This window comes from Salmo salar, chromosome ssa04 (genome assembly GCF_905237065.1).
Source record: "Salmo salar chromosome ssa04, Ssal_v3.1, whole genome shotgun sequence".
NCBI lineage: Eukaryota > Metazoa > Chordata > Actinopteri > Salmoniformes > Salmonidae > Salmo > Salmo salar.
The window spans coordinates 29077211-29095964 of record NC_059445.1 but is presented as its reverse complement, the minus strand read 5'-3'; the positions used below and the strand labels follow the sequence as shown (position 1 = coordinate 29095964).

The 18754-nt window shown below is 43.5% G+C and overlaps 2 protein-coding genes across 2 annotated transcripts in view; one reads left to right on the top strand and one right to left on the bottom strand.

Annotated features, from left to right (window-relative positions):
- Nucleotides 1-15644, bottom strand: part of si:ch211-197n1.2 (EF-hand calcium-binding domain-containing protein 6) — an 87232-nt gene extending 71588 nt beyond the window's left edge. Inside the window, exons 1-5 of the mRNA XM_014195541.2 lie at nucleotides 13109-15644; nucleotides 11504-11688; nucleotides 10247-10347; nucleotides 9919-9996; nucleotides 8377-8565 (exon numbers count right to left, since the gene is read on the bottom strand). Coding sequence (XP_014051016.1) covers nucleotides 8377-8565; nucleotides 9919-9996; nucleotides 10247-10347; nucleotides 11504-11688; nucleotides 13109-13442 — 887 coding nt within the window. The 5' untranslated portion in view covers nucleotides 13443-15644. The remainder of the gene's footprint in view (nucleotides 1-8376; nucleotides 8566-9918; nucleotides 9997-10246; nucleotides 10348-11503; nucleotides 11689-13108) is intronic.
- Nucleotides 15645-16046: 402 nt separating this feature from the next.
- Nucleotides 16047-18743, top strand: slc25a4 (solute carrier family 25 member 4). Its single transcript, XM_014195544.2, has 4 exons — nucleotides 16047-16313; nucleotides 17117-17603; nucleotides 17736-17876; nucleotides 18120-18743. The coding sequence occupies exons 1-4, from the start codon at nucleotides 16203-16205 to the stop codon at nucleotides 18275-18277; spliced, it is 897 nt and encodes a 298-aa protein (XP_014051019.1). The 5' UTR covers nucleotides 16047-16202; the 3' UTR covers nucleotides 18278-18743.
- Nucleotides 18744-18754: the final 11 nt, after the last annotated feature.

The window sequence follows — 18754 nt, the reverse complement described above, 5'->3', positions numbered from 1 at the left end:
AGGCCCTGCAATAGACTAGTGTCCTGTCCAGGGGGTGTACTTGTACATCAAGCTGCCTCCCGCTACATAAACAGATAGTTTCCATTTCCAATGAGCCATTCTTGTCACGCCCTGACCTGAGAGAGACGTTTTTCTCTTTTTAGTTAGGTCAGGGTGTGATATGGGGTGGGCATTCTATGTATTTATATTTATATGTTTTGGCCAGGTATGGTTTCCAATTAGAGGCAGCTGTCTATCGTTGTCTCCGATTGGGAACCATATTTAGGCAGCCTTTTTCCACCTGTGTTTTGTGGGTAGTTGTTTTCTGTTTTGTATTTCGTTACCTGACGGAACTGTTTGGCTTTTCGTTTTGTTTCTTTGTTCTAGTGTTTCATTGTTTAATAAATATAACGAACACTTACCACGCTGCGCTTTGGTCCCCTCTCTACGACAGCCGTAACAGAACTACCCACCACCAAAGGACCAAGCAGCGTGGTCAGGAGGACTGGACCTGGGAGGAAATCCTGGATGGGGCAGTACCCTGGACAAGGCTGGGGAGTATCGCCGTCCGCAAGAGGAGATAGAGGCAGTGAAAGCGTAACAGCGATACTATGAGGAACAAGCAGCGCCCAAACATTTTTTTGGGGGGGGGGCACACAGGGAGATTGGCGAAATCAAGGTTGAGACCTGAGCCAAATCCCCGTGCTTACCGTGGGGAGCGAGTGACCAAGCAAGCACCGTGTTATGCGGGGATGACAGGACTTTTTTCTCGCTTTCCATAAGGCGTTCACCCGCAGCTACAGCCCGGTGCGCTCGGTGCAAGCTTTCCACAGTTGCCGTGCTAGAGTTGGCAGTCAGCCAGGAAGAAGTGTGCCGGCTCAGCGTTCCTGGTCTCTAGTGCGTCTCTTTGGCCCAGGTTATCCTGCGCCAGCTCTACGCACGGTACCCCCCGTTCACCAGCACAAACCAGTTCATCCTGTGCCAGCGCTCCGCCCTTGCTGGGCTAAAATAAACATCCAGCCAGGACCTGGGAGGAAGCTCCAGACCTCCAGTGCGCCTCCACGGCCCAGTATACCCTGTGCCTGCTCTGTGCACCCAGTCTCCTGTGCATCTCTCCAGTCCGTTGAGACCGGTTCCAGCTCCACGTAGGAAGCCTCCAGTGATGATCTATTGTCCGAAGCCTCCAGTGATAATCCATGGCACGAAGCCTCCAGTGATGATCCATGGCCCAGAGCCTTTAGGGATGATCCATGGCACGAAGCCTCCAGTGATAATCCATGGCCCGGAGCCTCCAGTGATAATCCATGGCACGAAGCCTCCAGTGATGATCCATGGCCCGGAGCCTGTAGGGATGATCCATGGCACAAAGCCTCCAGTGATAATCCATGGCCCGGAGCCTGTAGGGATAATCCATGGCAAGAAGCCTGTAGGGATGTTCCATGGCCCGGAGCCGGTAGAGATGATCCATGGCATGAAGCCTCCAGTGATAATCCATGGCCCGGAGCCTCCAGTGATGATCCATGGCACAAAGCCTCCAGCGATGATCCATGGCGCGGAACCTGTAGTGATGATCCATGGCACGGAGCCTGCAGCGACGGTCCCCAGTCTGGAACCTACAGCGACGCCCTCAAGTCCGGAGCCTTCAGCGACGCTCCCCAGTCCGGAGCCTTCAGCGACGCTCCCCAGTCTGGAGCCTCCAGCGACGCTCCCCAGTCCGGAGCCTCCAGCGACGCTCCCCAGTACGGAACCTCCTGAGACGGCCTGCAGCCCAGAGTCTTCAGCGGCGGTCTGCAGCCCAGAGTCTTCAGCGGCGGTCAGCAGTTCAGAGCCTCCGGCGATGATCCACGGTCTGGTTCCTCCGGCGACACAGAAGCGGGGGGATCAGCGGGCAGTGTGGGGGCTACGCCCCGAACCAAAGCCGCCGCCAAGTATAGATGCCCACCCGGACCCTCCCCTATAGGTTCAGGTTTGCGGCCAGAAGTCCGCACCTTTTTTGGGGGGGGGGGTAGGTACTGTCACGCCCTGACCTGAGAGAGACGTTTTTCTCTGTTTAGTTAGGTCAGGGTGTGATATGGGGTGGGCATTCTATGTATTTATATTTATATGTTTTGGCCAGGTATGGTTTCCAATCAGAGGCAGCTGTCTATGTTTGTCTCTGATTGGGAACCATACTTAGGTAGCCTTTTTCCCCCTATGTTTTGTGGGTAGTTGTTTTGTATTTCGTTACCTGACGGAACTGTTTGGCTTTTCGTTTTGTTTCTTTGTTCTAGTGTTTCATTGTTTAATAAATATAATGAACACTTACCACGCTGCGCTTTGGTCCCTTCTCTATGACAGCCGTAACAATTCTGTCTCGCACAAATGCCTAGGCTTGTGCAAGGCTAGTTACTTTTACTTACTTTATAAATGTAGCCTAGTGTCCACAGGGTGGTTGCTAGTGTGACTGACTAACAGACGTTTTCAAAAGATAACAATACTAGGACGCCTGCGGGTGAACGCCTTATGGAAAGCGAGAAAAAAAGTCCTGTCAATCAGACACATCAGTAAGGGGTAATGGGATTAAAGAGTTTGACTCTCCCTCCCTCTCTCTTTCTTTTCTCTCGCTCTCTCTCGTCCTTTCTGTGCTTCTCACTCCTCTCTCTTCCTGAGTTTTTCTTTCTCTCCCCCACCCTTTTCTCTTGCTCTCACCGTTTTATCTGTCCCTCTAACTCCTCTCTATTCCTGAGTTCCATTTCTCTACACCCTCTTATTTTCCCTCTCCTCCATTCAGTGGTGGAAACGTACTCAATTGTCATTCTTGAATATAAGTAAAGATACCTCAAGTAAAGATGACTCAAGTAAAAGTGTGTGAAAGTCACACAGTAAAATACTACTAGTCTACACGTATCGGGTTTTTAATGTACTTAAGTACAGTGGTGGAAAAGGTTCTCAATTGTCATACTTAAGTAAAAGTAAAAGGTGAAAGTAAATAAAATTCCTTTTATTAAGCAAACCAGACTACACATTTTTCTTGTTTTTTAAATGTAAGGACAGCCAGGGGCACACTCCAACACTCAGACATAATTTACAAGCACATTATTTCTGCTTAGTAAGTCTGCCAGATCAGAGTCAGTAGGGATGACAACGTGTTATATTGATAGGTTTTTAAATTGGACCATATTGCTGTCCTGCCTGAGCATTTGATATGTAACTGGTACTTTCGTGTGTCAGGGAAAATGTATGGGAGCAAAATTATATATGTTTTTTTCTAATTTGGAGTAAAAGTAAAAGTTGTCAAAAATATAAATAATAAAGTAGAGTACATATATTCCCAAAAATGACTTAAGTAGTACTTAGTTACTACTTAGTTACTTTACACGACTGCCTTGTTTTTCATGCTGTTCTTTTTTTGGTTACTACTTAGTTACTTTACACGACTGCCTCGTTTTTCATGCTGTTCTTTTTTTGGTCACTCTTTCTCTTGTATTCCCTCCCTTTCAATCCCCTCCTGCTCTCTTTCCCTCACTCTTTGCTCTTTCTCTCCCTCTCCCACCCACCCCCTGTCTCTCACTCCCCCTCTCCCCTTCTCTTTGCTCCAACTGACTGGGAGTCTCCAGGTCTTCCTAATTGGTCACGGGGATTTCTGAACTGGTGGCTCTCAGGCCTTCTCAGCCTCCACTGGAATGTGTGTGTGTGTGTGTGTGTGTGTGTGTGTGTGTGTGTGTGTGTGTGTGTGTGTGTGTGTGTGTGTGTGTGTGTGTGTGTGTGTGTGTGTGTGTGTGTGTGTGTGTGTGTGTGTGTGTGTGTGTGTGTGTGTGTGTGTGTGTGTGTGTGTTTGTCTGTCTGTCCACCACAGCCGGTTTGCCAGTTTGCCCTGACAGGGGAGACACACATACCTCCCCGGTCGAGAGCTGCTGATGACAAACTGTCTCTTGCGCATGCGCCCACACCCACCCACACACACTCACACATATACACACACACACCATTTGACACCCCGACAATGGCACCAAAGAGAAGAGGTAAATACTTAAATAATCTCCTTTCCCCTGAGTCCTGTGGTTTTGGGCTCTTCTGTCGATAGAAAGGGAGTATGAATGTGCCCAGTGTTTAAAGCATCCTACCAAGTTTGAACTGAGATTGCTCTAAAGCGGGAGAATTGCGTCAGCATTAACTTAAAACAGAAAGGGCCATTTTGGCTCTGCATTGTTTGAATCTAGCTATACAGGGGGTGAGTTTCCCGAAAGCTTTGTAGCTAACTCACCCTAAGCCTGCCTTTTGTCTAGAGTTATCTTTCCAGGGTTAGTCAATCCCCAGTCTTCTTCGACCCCGAGATTTCAGAACTCATGGTCTAGTAATGTAGTTTTTGGGGTTGTGGTACAGTATCTGTCACAACCAATATCACGATTTCACCATGTTGGAATTTAGACACTGCATTGCCAAGGCATGTCTAGGCAGGTGGGCGACAGTACTTCAGCTCTCAGGAAGGCAATAGAGATGCTAACTTAACCATCCGCTGTACCTGTCTGACACTTGCAGATCTCAGCCATAACACACTCACACTTTCCTTAAAGTCTGAAGTACAACCCCGGCACAATGATAGCATAACTTACAATATATTTACTTATAAAACAAACCAAAAAATTGGGGGATAGATCGCCTTTAACATTTCATTTAGATTGTAGCTTCCATCAATGTAATTGTCTGCATAATTTCCAATCCCATATATATTTTTTGGTAAATATGTATGTATATATATATACATATTTACCAAAAAATATATATGGGGATTGGAAATATATATACTGCTCAAAAAAATAAAGGGAACACTTAAACAACACATCCTAGATCTGAATGAAAGAAATAATCGTATTAAATACTTTTTTCTTTACATAGTTGAATGTGCTGACAACAAATCACAAAAATAATCAATGGAAATCCAATTTATCAACCCATGGAGGTCTGGATTTGGAGTCACACTCAAAATTAAAGTGGAAAACCACACTACAGACTGATCCAACTTTGATGTAATGTCCTTAAAACAAGTCAAAATGAGGCTCAGTAGTGTGTGTGGCCTCCACGTGCCTGTATGACCTCCCTACAATGCCTGGGCATGCTCCTGATGAGGTGGCGGATGGTCTCCTGAGGGATCTCCTCCCAGACCTGGACTAAAGCATCCGCCAACTCCTGGACAGTCTGTGGTGCAACGTGGCGTTGGTGGATGGAGCGAGACATGATGTCCCAGATGTGCACAATTGGATTCAGGTCTGGGGAACGGGCGGGACAGTCCATAGCATCAATGCCTTCCTCTTGCAGGAACTGCTGATACACTCCAGCCACATGAGGTCTAGCATTGTCTTGCATTAGGAGGAACCCAGGGCCAACCGCACCAGCATATGGTCTCACAAGGGGTCTGAGGATCTCATCTCGGTACCTAATGGCAGTCAGGCTACCTCTGGCGAGCACATGGAGGGCTGTGCGGCCCCCCAAAGAAATTCCACCCCACACCATGACTGACCCACCGCCAAACCGGTCATGCTGGAGGATGTGGCAGGCAGCAGAACGTTCTCCATGGCGTCTCCAGACTCTGTCACGTCTGTCACGTGCTCAGTGTGAACCTCCTTCATCTGTGAAGACCACAGGGCGCCAGTGGTGAATTTGCCAATCTTGGTGTTCTCTGGAAAATGCCAAACGTCCTGCACGGTGTTGGGCTGTAAGCACAACCCCCACTTGTGGACGTCGGGCCCTCATACCACCCTCATGGAGTCTGTTTCTGACCGTTTGAGCAGACACATGCACATTTGTGGCCTGCTGGAGGTCATTTTGCAGGGCTCTGGCAGTGCTCCTCCTGCTCCTTCTTGCACAAAGGCGGAGGCAGCGGTCCTGCTGCTGGGTTGTTGCCCTCCTACGGCCTCCTCCACGTCTCCTGATGTACTGGCCTGTCTCCTGGTAGCGCCTCCATGCTCTGGACACTACGCTGAAAGACACACCAAACCTTCTGGCCACAGCTCACATTGATGTGCCATCCTGGATGAGCTGCACTACCTGAGCCACTTGTGTGGGTTGTAGACTCCGTCTCATGCTACCACTAGAGTGAAAGCACCGCCAGCATTCAAAAGTGACCAAAACATCAGCCAAGAAGCATAGGAACTGAGAAGTGGTCTGTGGTCCCCACCTGCAGAACCACTCCTTTATTGGGGGTGTCTTGCTAATTGCCAATAATTTCCACCTGTTGTCTATTCCATTTGCACAACAGCATGTGAAATGTATTGTCAATCAGTGTTGCTTCCTAAGTGGACAGTTTGATTTCACAGAAGTGTGATTGACTTGGAGTTACATTGTGTTGTTTAAGTGTTCCCTTTATTTTTTTGAGCAGGGTATATATATATATCAGTGCATTTGGAAAGTATTCAGAACCCTTGACTTTTTCCACATTTTGTTACATTACAACCTTATTCTAAAATTGATTAAATTGTTTTTTCCCCTCATCAATCTACACAGAATACCCCGTAATGACAAAGTAACAAGATTTTTTAAATGTTTGCAAATGTTAAAAAAAAATGTTTTACATAAGTATTCAGACTGTTTACTCAGTACTTTGTTGAAATATCTTTGGCAGCAATTACAGCCTCAAGTCTTTTTGGGTATAACGCTACAGGCTTGGCACACCTGTATTTGGGGAATTTCTCTCATTCTTCTCTGCAGATCATCTCAAGATCTGTCAGGTTGGATGGGGAGCGTCGCACCAGTTTGAGGTCCTGAGCGCTGTGAGCGCTGTGGAGCAGGATTCATCTTACCCTCAATCCTGACTAGGCTTCCCGTCCCTGCGCTGAAAAACAGCCCACAGCATGATGCTGCCACCACCATGCTTCACCGTAGAGATGGTATTGGCCAGGTGATGAGCGGTGCCTGTTTTCCTCTAGACGTAACGCTTGGCATTCAGGCCAAAGAGTTCAGTCTTGTTTTCATCAGACCAGAGAATCTTGTTTCTCATGGTCTGAGAGTCCTTTAGGTGCCTTCTGGCAAACTCCAAGCGGCCGTCATGTGCCTTTTACTGAGGAGTGGCTTCTGTCTGGCCACTATACCATAAAGGCCTGATTGGTGGAGTGATGCAGAGATGGTTGTCCTTCTGGAAGGTTGTCCCTCCTCCACAGAGGAAATCTGGAGCTCTGTCAGAGTGACCATCGGGTTCTTGGTCCCCTCCCTGACCACGGCCCTTCTCCCCAATTGCTCAGTTCAGCCGGACGGCCAGCTCTAGGAAGTGTCTTGGTGGTTCCAAACTTCTTCCATTTAAGAATGATGGCGGCCACTGTGTTCTTGGGGACCTTCAATGCCGCAGACATTTTTTGGTACCTTTCCCCAGATCTGTGCCTCGACACAATCCTGTCTCGGAGCTCTACGGACAATTCCTTCGACCTCATGGCTTGGTTTCTGCTCTGACATGCCCTGTCAACTGTGGGACCTTATATAGACAGGTGTGTGCCTTTCCAAATCCGTGTGGCTCAGTTGGTAGAGCATGGTGTTTGCAACGCCAGGGTTGTGGGTTCAATTCCCATGGGGGACCAGTACGGAGAAAAAATGTATGAAATGTATGCATACGATACTGTAAGTCGCTCTGGATAAGAGCGTCAGCTAAATGACTAAAATGTAAATGTAATGTCCAATCAATTGAATTTACCTCAGATGGACTCCAATCAAGTTGTGGAAACATCTCAAGGATGTTCAATGGAAACAGGATGCACCTGAGCTTAATTTTGAGTCTTGTGGCAAAGGGTCTGAATACTTATGTAAATAAGGTATTTACGTTTTTTTTATTTCTAAAAACCTGTTTTCGCTAAGTTATTATGGGGCATTGTGTTTAGATTGGTGAGGAAAAAAACTTAATTTCATACATTTTAGAATATAAAATGTAATTATACATTTTCCTTTATTATGTTCTCCTAACCCTCCATAATGGAGTAAACTAATGGACAACAACAGTTAGGCTTCTACTTCCATCTTTTACATACTATATACATTTTACCTTTCTATTCTCATAGCTTCTACAGATTGTAAATTAAAGATAAAATGTTTTGCTGAAAGTATTATTATATTGTTGATCGATTGACTATGACTTTTCAAATCCCCCAGCATTGCTATTTGCAGAGTTAGCGTCAGGTAAATGTTGCAATTCTTCAGCCATTCCTGAACCTGCAACCAAAAACAAGCTACACATGGGCAGTACCAAAACAAATATTCTAATGATTCTGTCTCTTCGCAGCAAAATCTTCAGAGCTGGGATGGTTGTATCCCCCATATATATAACATTATATTGGTTGCAAGATTTTTGGATAATCATTTAAATTGGAAAACTCAAAGTTTTGAATCCGGCATCGTTTCACAATACTTAGGGGATGGGTGTCCTCAATCCAGACTTACCTGTTCTGGGCCTGTCCCCGCAATAGGGATAGGGTCTGGGAGGCTGTGACTTTAGCTGGAGCAAGGGGAGGGGCTGTGCTGGGGTCCTGGGTGGGGTTAAACCAAGCGGCTGGTCCACCTGCTCCAGACTCTCTTATGGCCTCCCACAGCTCCTCAAAGCTAATGGCTGCCTTCTTCGACAAATGCAGTCTGGAAGATTCAAAAAGGTTATGTTTTACTGTATGGTTCAGTCCAGTGATGGAGTTAACTGCAGGGATGAATTGAGATTATTTTAGATTTGATCAAATTTAAGAATTATTCATGGTTTTCTATGAGGAGTTTTGAGTTTTTGAATTTAGTTGAAATTGAATTGACCCCAACCCAGGTTCACTGGTTTTGTTTTTAGATGACTCTATTACACATGGCAAGTTCATTGTAGGCTAATTCAGTGTTTCAGTGAATCAAACCAAACATCATCACACATGGTCAGATTTTAGAAAATGAGTGTGCTAGACAAAACAAATATATATATACAGTACCAGTCAAAAGTTTGGACACACCTACTCATTCAAGGTTATTTTTTAATATTTACTATTTTCTACATAGAATAATAGTAAAGACATTAAAACTATGAAATAACACATATTGAATAATGTAGTAACCAAAAAAAGTGTTAAACAAATCAAAATATATTTTATATTTGAGATTCTTCAAAGTAGCCACCCTTTGCCTTGATGACAGCATTGCACACTCTTGGCATTCTGTCAACCAGCTTCATGAGATATATTATGTCAAGAACAGTTCAAATAAGCAAAGAGAAACGACAGTCCATCATTACTTTGAGACATGAAGGTCAGTCAATCGGGAACATTTCAAGAACTTTGAAAGTTTCTTCAAGTGCAGTCGCAAAAACCATAAACCACAGGAAAGGAAGACCTAGTTCATTAGAGTTACCAGCTTCAGAAATTGCAGCCCAAATAAATGCAATTTAAAATAAATGCCCTATTTGGTAAAAGACCAAGTCCATATTATGGCAAGAACAGCTAATTGTATATATGTTTTGATTTGTTTAACACTTCTTTGGTTACTACATGTTTCCATATGTGTTATTTCATAGTTATGATGTCTTCACTATTATTCTACAATGTAGAAAATAGTAAAAATAAAGAAAAACACTTGAATGAGTAGGTGTGTCCAAACTTTTGACTGGAACTACCAGATAGGTACAGTGAAATGTGTCGTTTCAAACAGTCAGCCATCGTAGGAGTTTATTATTTCTTTCTGTAAGGGAGCAAATTAGAGTTAAGTGCCTTTCCCAAGGGCACATCGACAGATTTTCCATCGTGTCAGCTCAGGTATTCGAACCAGTCAACCTTTCGGTTACTGCCCCAACGCTCTACCTGCTAGGCTACCTGCCGCCCTATAGAGTTAAGACTTCTATTATGTTTTTTCTTTATACTGTCAACCTCGCTGACTCTTTTACCCAGCGCTTTGCAACAAATGCATTTGAATGCACTATACTATTAAAATGTGATATTTATTACGTTTGGTTGATGTACTAACCGGAGCAGCAACTGGCTGTACTGCTGCAGTGTGATGAATCTGCCCAGAAACTTGGTGAGGATCATCAGCAACACATCTCTGTGAGCATAGACAAAAGAGAGGGGAGGGATCAAGAAACCATATAGGATAAAGGACATCCTGTAGCTGTGTGTCTGTAGGTGTTAATGTATAGGGAGAAGATTTTGTGTAGGTAATATACTTTTTTAAAAGTGTAAGTGTGTGTGTGTGTGTGTGTGTGTGTGTGTGTGTGTGTGTGTGTGTGTGTGTGTGTGTGTGTGTGTGTGTGTGTGTGTGTACGCGTGCGTGCGTGCGTTAGTCAAAGCCTAACCTATTGGCCAGTGCTTTTCCCTCCGGATGGTTGTTCTTGAACATTCGTTGAAGGTTCAAGTGTCCTAATGACTGAGTGTTCTGCCTTAGCTCGTGCTCAAGCTGGAGGTAGAACATAAAGATATCAATGCAGTGACTATAGCTCCCTCGAGTCTATTCAGTGCATTCATTTGTTAATTCATTTGGTCAGTTGTTCATTCATTTGTTAGTTCATTCAATACACCAATCAACCATCAGAACATGAAACATTTCGTCAAAATTCATTTTCGACAGCTTTGACCATGTCAAAACAATAATGACTCAACATCTCACATCTAACAAAACAGAGGAAGCTAAGTGACGTCCACTAGGAACTATGCTGATGTCAAAGGCAGGCTAGCCCTTCCTGCTGGTAGGTTAGGACTGACGTTCATCGTCTCTATTATCAAGGGACTTCTTCTGATCTAAGGAAGAGCAAGGGAGGGGGTTTGGGTATTAAGATAACTGTTGTGGATCCCTTTTGACAGGCAGTATCCCCGACTGTCTGTGCATTTTTATGTTTGCCTTGGTGTGTGTGTCTCTATGTGTGCACACAGTAGGTCTACTCTGAACACTGCATTGTGCATGAGTGTACAGCATACTATGTATGACTGAACTGTATGTGTGTGTGTGCGCACTTGCATGCCTGCGTGGGCGCATTTGTTCTTTGGTTCCAGACAGGGCTAAACCTGGTCAGCTATGCCCGTCTGACATCTGCAGATCTCAGCCATAACACACTCACACTCAAAATGCTAATCTCTACCTCTCCCGCCTCTCCTCCCTGGGTATGCTGTGTTAACCATTCTTGACCAATGGGGATGAGGTTCTCTGGGTACCTATGGGTTTTCCCTCAGCATGGTCCAAGGACCCCACTGAACCCCCTTTCGTTACTCCGGACCCCAACTCCACATCATATCTGTGTCTGTTATTTAAACTAAGAACGAGACTGACTTTGATGTAGAAGGAGAGCAACACTGTCTGACTTCCTGCACAATCTTGCTGTTGTCGAGCTCATAGCTAAGAAGCTGTCTGTGGTCTTGGAATATATAATATGGATCAAATGGTCAGACTTAGACCTAAATCAAACATTCCATTGAGTGTTGAACAGGAATAAGCACCCTTGAAAAATGGAGAGTAGTTGAATAGGGGATGTCAGATGGAGTGAAATGTAGTGAAAAGAGGGAAAAAGAGACCAAAAGACTGATGAAAGGAGAGAGGCGGAAAGAGGGAGGGACAGTACCTGGTCCACTTGGATCCTGAGCTGGGCCTCGGGGCAGGAGGCTGCGGTAGTAGTTCTGGTAAGGATACTGGTTCTGCTGGTATTGGTTTGGCTGACGGTACTGGTTTGACTGGTGATGCTGGTTTTGCTGGCACTGGTTAGGCTGGTGACTCGGCTCCCCCTGCTCTCTGGTGCCACCCGCTGACCTATCCAAAGCACAACCACATTCACAGCATACTAGAATCATGACTGATAAGTGCAAACTCTGTGTAATTGCATTGCAGTTCACCAAACCTAATTTAAACACATTAATTGTAATTATTTCTGGGTATCGGCATTCTCCAGTTTAGTGCACACAGTCACAAAGTCATTGTGGATTGCATTTAGGCTAGTCGATCTGATGGGATAGGTGTAAAAAATCTACCATTTTGAAGTCAGTTCAGGAAGTAATTTGAATTTATGAATATATTCTACTATTCCTTTCAGTTTATTGAGAAGTTATTGAAAATAGTTGCCCTTTTTTCCTGTTATTGAATTGGAACTTTATCCCAACCCTGCAATCCAGCAGTTCATGGAATTTGTAATAACACTAGACATTGAGTTTTACATTACATTTACCATATTCGAAGAGACTAGACCTAGTAGTCTATCATATCTAGTGGTGTAAGAAGTACTTTAAGTAAAAATACTTTAAAGCACTACTTAAGTTGTTTTTTGGGGTATCTGTACTTTACTTTGCTATTTAGATTTTTGCCAACTTTTACTTTTACTTCACTACATTCCTAAAGAAAATGATGTACTTTTTACTCCATACATTTTCCCTGACACCCAAAAGTACTCGTTACATTTTGACAGGAAAATGGTCCCATTCCCAAACTTATCAAGAGAACGTCTCTGGTCATCCCTTCTGCCTCTGATCTGGCGGACTCACTAAACACAAATACTTTATTTGTAGATTATGTCTAAGTGTTGGGTGTGTCCCTGGCTATCAGTAAATATATAATTGTGCAATCTGGTTTGCTTAATATAAGGAATTTGAAATGGTTAATAATTTTACTTGTAATTTTTATGCTTAAGTACATTTCAGCAAATCCATTTACTTTTGATACTTAAGTATATTTAAAACCAAATACTTTTAGACTTTTACTCAAGTTGTATTTTACTGGGTGACTTTAACTTTTACTTTAGTTATTTTGTATTACGGTATCTTTACTTTTACTCAAGTATGAAAACTGAGTACTTTTTCCACCACTGATCATATTCACTTTTAAAAAAATAAATTCCTCCCAAGATAATCAACAATTACCAACTCCAATATCAGAAGCACCTGGCCGAACGTCGCACATTGTTTTGTAGAAGGGCGCCACCACATGGAGATTTGGATCAGAGAAGCTGGTCCAGTGCTGTTCACGGTACTGAAAGGAATTCGCGCACGTGTGTGTGTGTGTGTGTGTGTGTGTGTGTGTGTGTGTGTGTGTGTGTGTGTGTGTGTGTGTGTGTGTGTGTGTGTGTGTGTGTGTGTGTGTGTGTGAGAAAGAGAGAGAGAGACTATTCAACTTTGTTGCGCAGTATTTCTCCATCCTATTATTCGTTTAGCTAGAGATCACATTGCAATAGGCTACTCACCAAAGATGGGCAGCCGTGGTTTAAACGGATCAAGGGCTACTGAGACTTCGACTCCTTCGGGGATTGGCTGCGAGGCCAGGCTGAAACGGCTCTGCTTCGGCGGAGCCTTGTCATAAGGATAATCTGTGGTCCTTCTTGTGTTTTGACCTCGGAAAACAAAGTCGAGGCCCCCATCCCGCAACAGCGGCGGTACAATTTCGTCACTCGCAGCGTAATCTCTGGAGTAGCCTCTGAGAGAGAGGGTTTCTGGGTCTCTGAGTCTTGATAACGGGTGCTGAATAGCTGGTAGTCGAAGAGAAGCAACCGAGGACAGTCTAGACATTGTATCTGTCATACTCCAGGATAAAAACGGTCGCAAATGTCACATGGTGATGATAGCATAAAATAGTCCTATTTAATTATATTCGTTGTTATTTCGTCAGCCTGCTTCATCGATAGCTTATGCTACTCTATTCAGAAGTTCTTTCACTGCGTACGATGGCAAGGTTAATTTTTTGTGCCTCGTCTCCAACTCGAGTTGGTTTTGCAGAATAGGCTATAGGTGCGCGGTTGCTACAGACAACAGAAAGCACTCCAGCCCTCTCCACCAAAGTGTATTTATTGCGGTGGTAAATGGTGGGGTGGAGTTGTCAACTCAAAGAACAATGGTGTTGTTCTTGGTTTTATGTGGTATTTTTATGTGTGCAACTTGACAAATTGATAGTCTCACAGCTGAAATACCCCACAGCGCAAAAACTGGTTGAATCAACGTTGTTTATAAGTAATTTCTACCAAAAAAATGCAATGTGATGAAGTTGAATCAACGTGGAAAACTGGTTGGATTTCCAAAAAGTCGTCAATGTAAGGGTATTTCTTTTTTTTACACATTTTCCGAACTGTGGGAAATGTAACCTACATGCAACCTTAATTATACTTGTTTTAAAGTAGGCCTATAGCATTCGCCCGATTTAAAGTTATTTGAGTGGGTTTCAATAGCCTATTATATTTATCCCTGCCTGTCAAAATGCAATGCACTGCTCGCAGTTGCTATGCAGCCTGCAAACAACTGCTAAAATCAGTGTGCAGCAAAACCAGGGAAATGTGAGAGCATTACTCGCATTACTCGTTGCATAACTGTAGTCATATAGTGATAATAAATCCCACCATTTGCGCAATTAGCCTATTGCAATGTGCGGGCACGTGCGCGTAGGATTTGGTCCCATTCCAACAGGGCACAAGTCAAGCTCCTATGCACGTCGAGGACGCATTTGTAGGCTAATTATCGGTATGACGCCCCCTGCGCGCACACATGACCTATTCGTGCAGGATCTCTTGATCTCCACGCTGCAGCCATAGGTCTCATTGAAAGGCTGACACGAGGAGCATGTATAGGCTATTAACGATGTGCCTGGAATTTGAAAAAAGTTGGGCTTCTATAACCACACACATAACCACACATACTCATTAGCTTATTAGTTATCAATGGGATCCGGCTGGCATTCACCTGCATTAGTATTTGTCACAGGTGAAAGGGCAAAGCAATGGTCTTGGTTCAGATATTTTATAATTAACCCGGTAATCAGGGTTGTAAGTATAGGAAAACCCTATAGTAAAATAGTAGGCTATATTCTTCCCACACAGTACAGACTATAGACAGCAAGTAGGCTATATATAGGTGTATACTATAGGTGTATACGTTAACATCTCTTTGATTCAAAACATTAGTATTTTAGGTACATTATTGACCCATTATTGTTGTGCAAACAGAATGATTGTGTTTTGCCATCCAGAAATACCAATAAAATAGAGTTTGATTGAATTCGACTGTTACTGTCTCAGCAACCAAGTGGAGAGTGAATGGTGTGGGCGCACGCGGGTCTTTGGCAGCAACTCCAGGTCCTTTTGTACATTTAATTACAGGGCTTATGTTTTGTTTTCATAGGTTACTATTGTGTTGGTTAAGTCACAAGCTACATAATGTTCTGCAAGAGACTATATTCGGCTGTATCCAAGCAACGATCAAACATGCTTTCCTGTGTGTGAGAAATGCAAGAATATGAGTCTGTTTTCAAAGCTGGAACAACAGGTTAGAAATGGTCAAAACGACGAACCTACTGTAACATGTTTTGCTGAAGGTTTTGGCCTAATGCATACAAAACGGAGGAATTATTTCGTTCCAGGGGTGAAAGCTTGTCCTAAATAGCCAACGTTGTTAGCAGGAACAGGCCTGAAGATATGAAAAATACAATTCCATTGACAATTAATGATAATTACAAAGAAGGCCATAATCAGCACATATAACCTACTTCTGCGCTGTAGGTCACATTGACATTCTGTTAAATGGAGACGCGCGCGCTTCCGGCTTTTCAAAACGCATCATAGGCTACAGGTCAGGCTATGAAGCAAATCCTCACCACATCATTAATAACATCACAATGTTAAAAAGTTGGCAAGCTAAGTTAAAGTCTTCAAAGTCGCATGCATACCAGCAACAATGTCACCCTCTCGCACTCGCTGTTAATGTGTGAATTTTGATGGCCTAATTGCCAGGCCTAACCTCTTAAATCACATTTATCAGAACAATAAGACCTATATTGAATTATGAAGATACATTAAAAAGCTAAGCTTAAAATTACATTTGAAAAACTTAGCCTACCCATGCGTTAATTGCACACTGTATCATGGTGCCCACCCTAATTTGCGATAAAACGTTGACCTAAAGAATAAATAGTACATAAATAATTATAAATAGCTGCGATGTTGTGATGTTATTAAATAGCAGAATAAGAAATATTATCTAACACCACTGTGTAATTGGAAAATGACTTGAATTTGCCCTTTAAAAGTCCCTAAGTGTTCTATTACACTTTATTTAATAGACATGGCTAAGATTCGAACCTTAACCTAGGATATTTATTTAGCCTCGCCAATCTATTCGACCGTCTGCATATCCATCACCCCCAAATTCTCGCGATATATAGCCCAGATATATTAGGCGGGATGGGGGCTCTTCGTCCACTTGGAGGGGCGTTGGGTTTCTTTGAGGGTATCTTGGTGAGGGCTGTCTGGAACATTTAGGGTCTGACCTCTACTCCACGAGGAGGAACTTGAAAACATGTCGGACGCGGTGGTTAGCTTCATTAAGGACTTTTTGGCTGGTGGCATTGCTGCTGCCATTTCCAAGACAGCTGTTGCTCCAATTGAGAGAGTAAAGTTGTTGCTCCAGGTAAGACTGAGTGAGAATAATTGTTTTCCAGTCTCTGTCATAAAGTTAATATATTATTGGTTATCCATTGAGTAAGATTGTAATACGATTAGATTAATTTGGCAAATGGTTTTCATGGAGAAAGACATGCGAAAAGCGCTTTGGAGACGTTTCTTACGCACATGACTTGTCGCTGTCCAAGGTGGTATTGAGCTTTCTAATTGGATTCGATAGGACTCAAGATTTGGCCTTTCGTTCAGAACAGAAACCGAATCATATGAATTTCAGGTCAGAAAAGAAAAATTACTATTTTGAATAACATAAAGTTAATTTATTTGATGCGTTCTTATATTTTAATGTTGATTTCAAGTACACGTAATGCTATGTTTCGATTAATAGGATGATAATTAATTAGGCCAAAATGTCGATAATCGTTTGGATATAAGAGCGGCGATATTTGGTTTAGGCCTAGGCTACAGCTAAATTTATCCAGACGCATGCAACCCAATACACACAGACTGTGCTCAAGTGACAAGCAATGGCCAGTATACAACAGCGTTGAGAATAGCTCATTATAATAGAAATTGCACACATGCATTCCTACAAACCCGTGATTATCATTGAATTAAAGTGAATTAGGAATTTGTCCCAACAACAAACTCAATATTGTTAGGCTCTTGCTATAAGATAAACTTCAGTTGCGTAATACAAAGTAGGCCTAAAGTACAATGATAAAATCCGATTGACATGCCTTCTTTTTTTTTTGCTTAGTGAATTGAGGCTAAATTGAAAAATTAATTGTCTTCTGTTGTTCTGCTCTCCAGGTCCAACATGCCAGCCAACAAATCACAAAGGAAATGCAGTACAAAGGGATCATGGACTGCGTCAGGAGGATTCCCAAAGAGCAAGGCTTTATCTCCTTCTGGAGAGGCAACCTGGCCAATGTGATTCGTTACTTCCCCACCCAAGCCCTCAACTTCGCTTTCAAGGACAAGTACAAGAAGATCTTCCTTGGAGGAGTGGACCAGAAGACGCAGTTCTGGCGTTGGTTCGCCGGTAACCTGGCATCCGGTGGTGCGGCCGGTGCCACTTCTCTTTGCTTCGTTTACCCACTTGACTTCGCCAGAACCAGGCTCGCGGCCGACATCGGAAAAAGCGGAGCTGAGAGAGAGTTCAGCGGTCTTGGCAGCTGTCTCAGCAAAATCTACAAAGCCGACGGTATCAAGGGCCTGTACCAGGGATTCAACGTGTCTGTCCAGGGCATCATCATCTACAGAGCTGCTTACTTTGGAGTCTATGATACAGCCAAGGGTGAGGAGCATGAGCTAAAGTCAAATCATAAATCTAAGTAGCTGTTTGCAATTGGGACGTTGTTTAAAGTATTGTATTTTACAAACGAATATGCACAGAATCCCAATTATGTTGCTCTACGTCATCGTCTAGGTATGCTGCCCGACCCCAAGAACACGCACATCTTCGTCAGCTGGATGATTGCGCAGAGCGTCACCGCAGCCGCGGGTATTATTTCATACCCCTTTGACACCGTCAGACGTCGTATGATGATGCAGTCAGGACGCAAATCAGGTGAGCTAGTTGTATGCCTACTCGTTGAATCATATCAATGAATGACCGTCATTGTAATTAAGAATATGTTCTTAACTGACTTGCCTAGTTAAAATAAAGGTACAAAAAAATTTTATAAACTGATCCATTGAAATATTCCTCTGCTTTAGTGCACGCGCACATTACGCATGGCAATTGTCATTGAGTTGCCTACAGTAGGCCTATATTTCACATTTTAATGATCAAATGTGTCGATTTCAATAGCGGACATCATGTACACTGGCACAATCGACTGCTGGAAGAAGATCGCCAAGAACGAGGGAGGCAAAGCCTTCTTCAAGGGGGCCTGGTCCAACGTGATCCGAGGCATGGGTGGCGCCTTCGTCTTGGTGCTCTACGACGAGATCAAGAAGTACACATAAACATTCACAACTCCATAGGAAACCCTTCACCACATGTCTTAATTGGATCATATAATGATAACAGCTTGGGTGAATTATCGGGGTAGATGTGTATTCTATTGAGCCAGCCCAGGAGTTGGTTGCTAGTTATCTTTCTCGCCAGTGTATTTGGTCATGTGAGTAACGCACCGACTCTGAAACCTGTATATATCTTAACCAAGATGTACAGAAAAACGCACATCCAGGCCTGCCAGTTGACTGTCAAACTGGTCCAGAAAAGGGATTTTTCCATTTAATTACATGCCTACTGCAAACAAAGATTCATCCACTCTCCTCAGTTCTTTCTTTCTCTCATTGTAAGCCAAATGAATGTACTCTTCACAGCAGCTGCTGTCTTCCAAGGGCCTTATGTTCATGTGTTGTGTCATATCTCATGTCCCACAATAAACATTATTTTAATAAGAATAAAGATGAAAATACCTACTAAGCCCTCTGCTT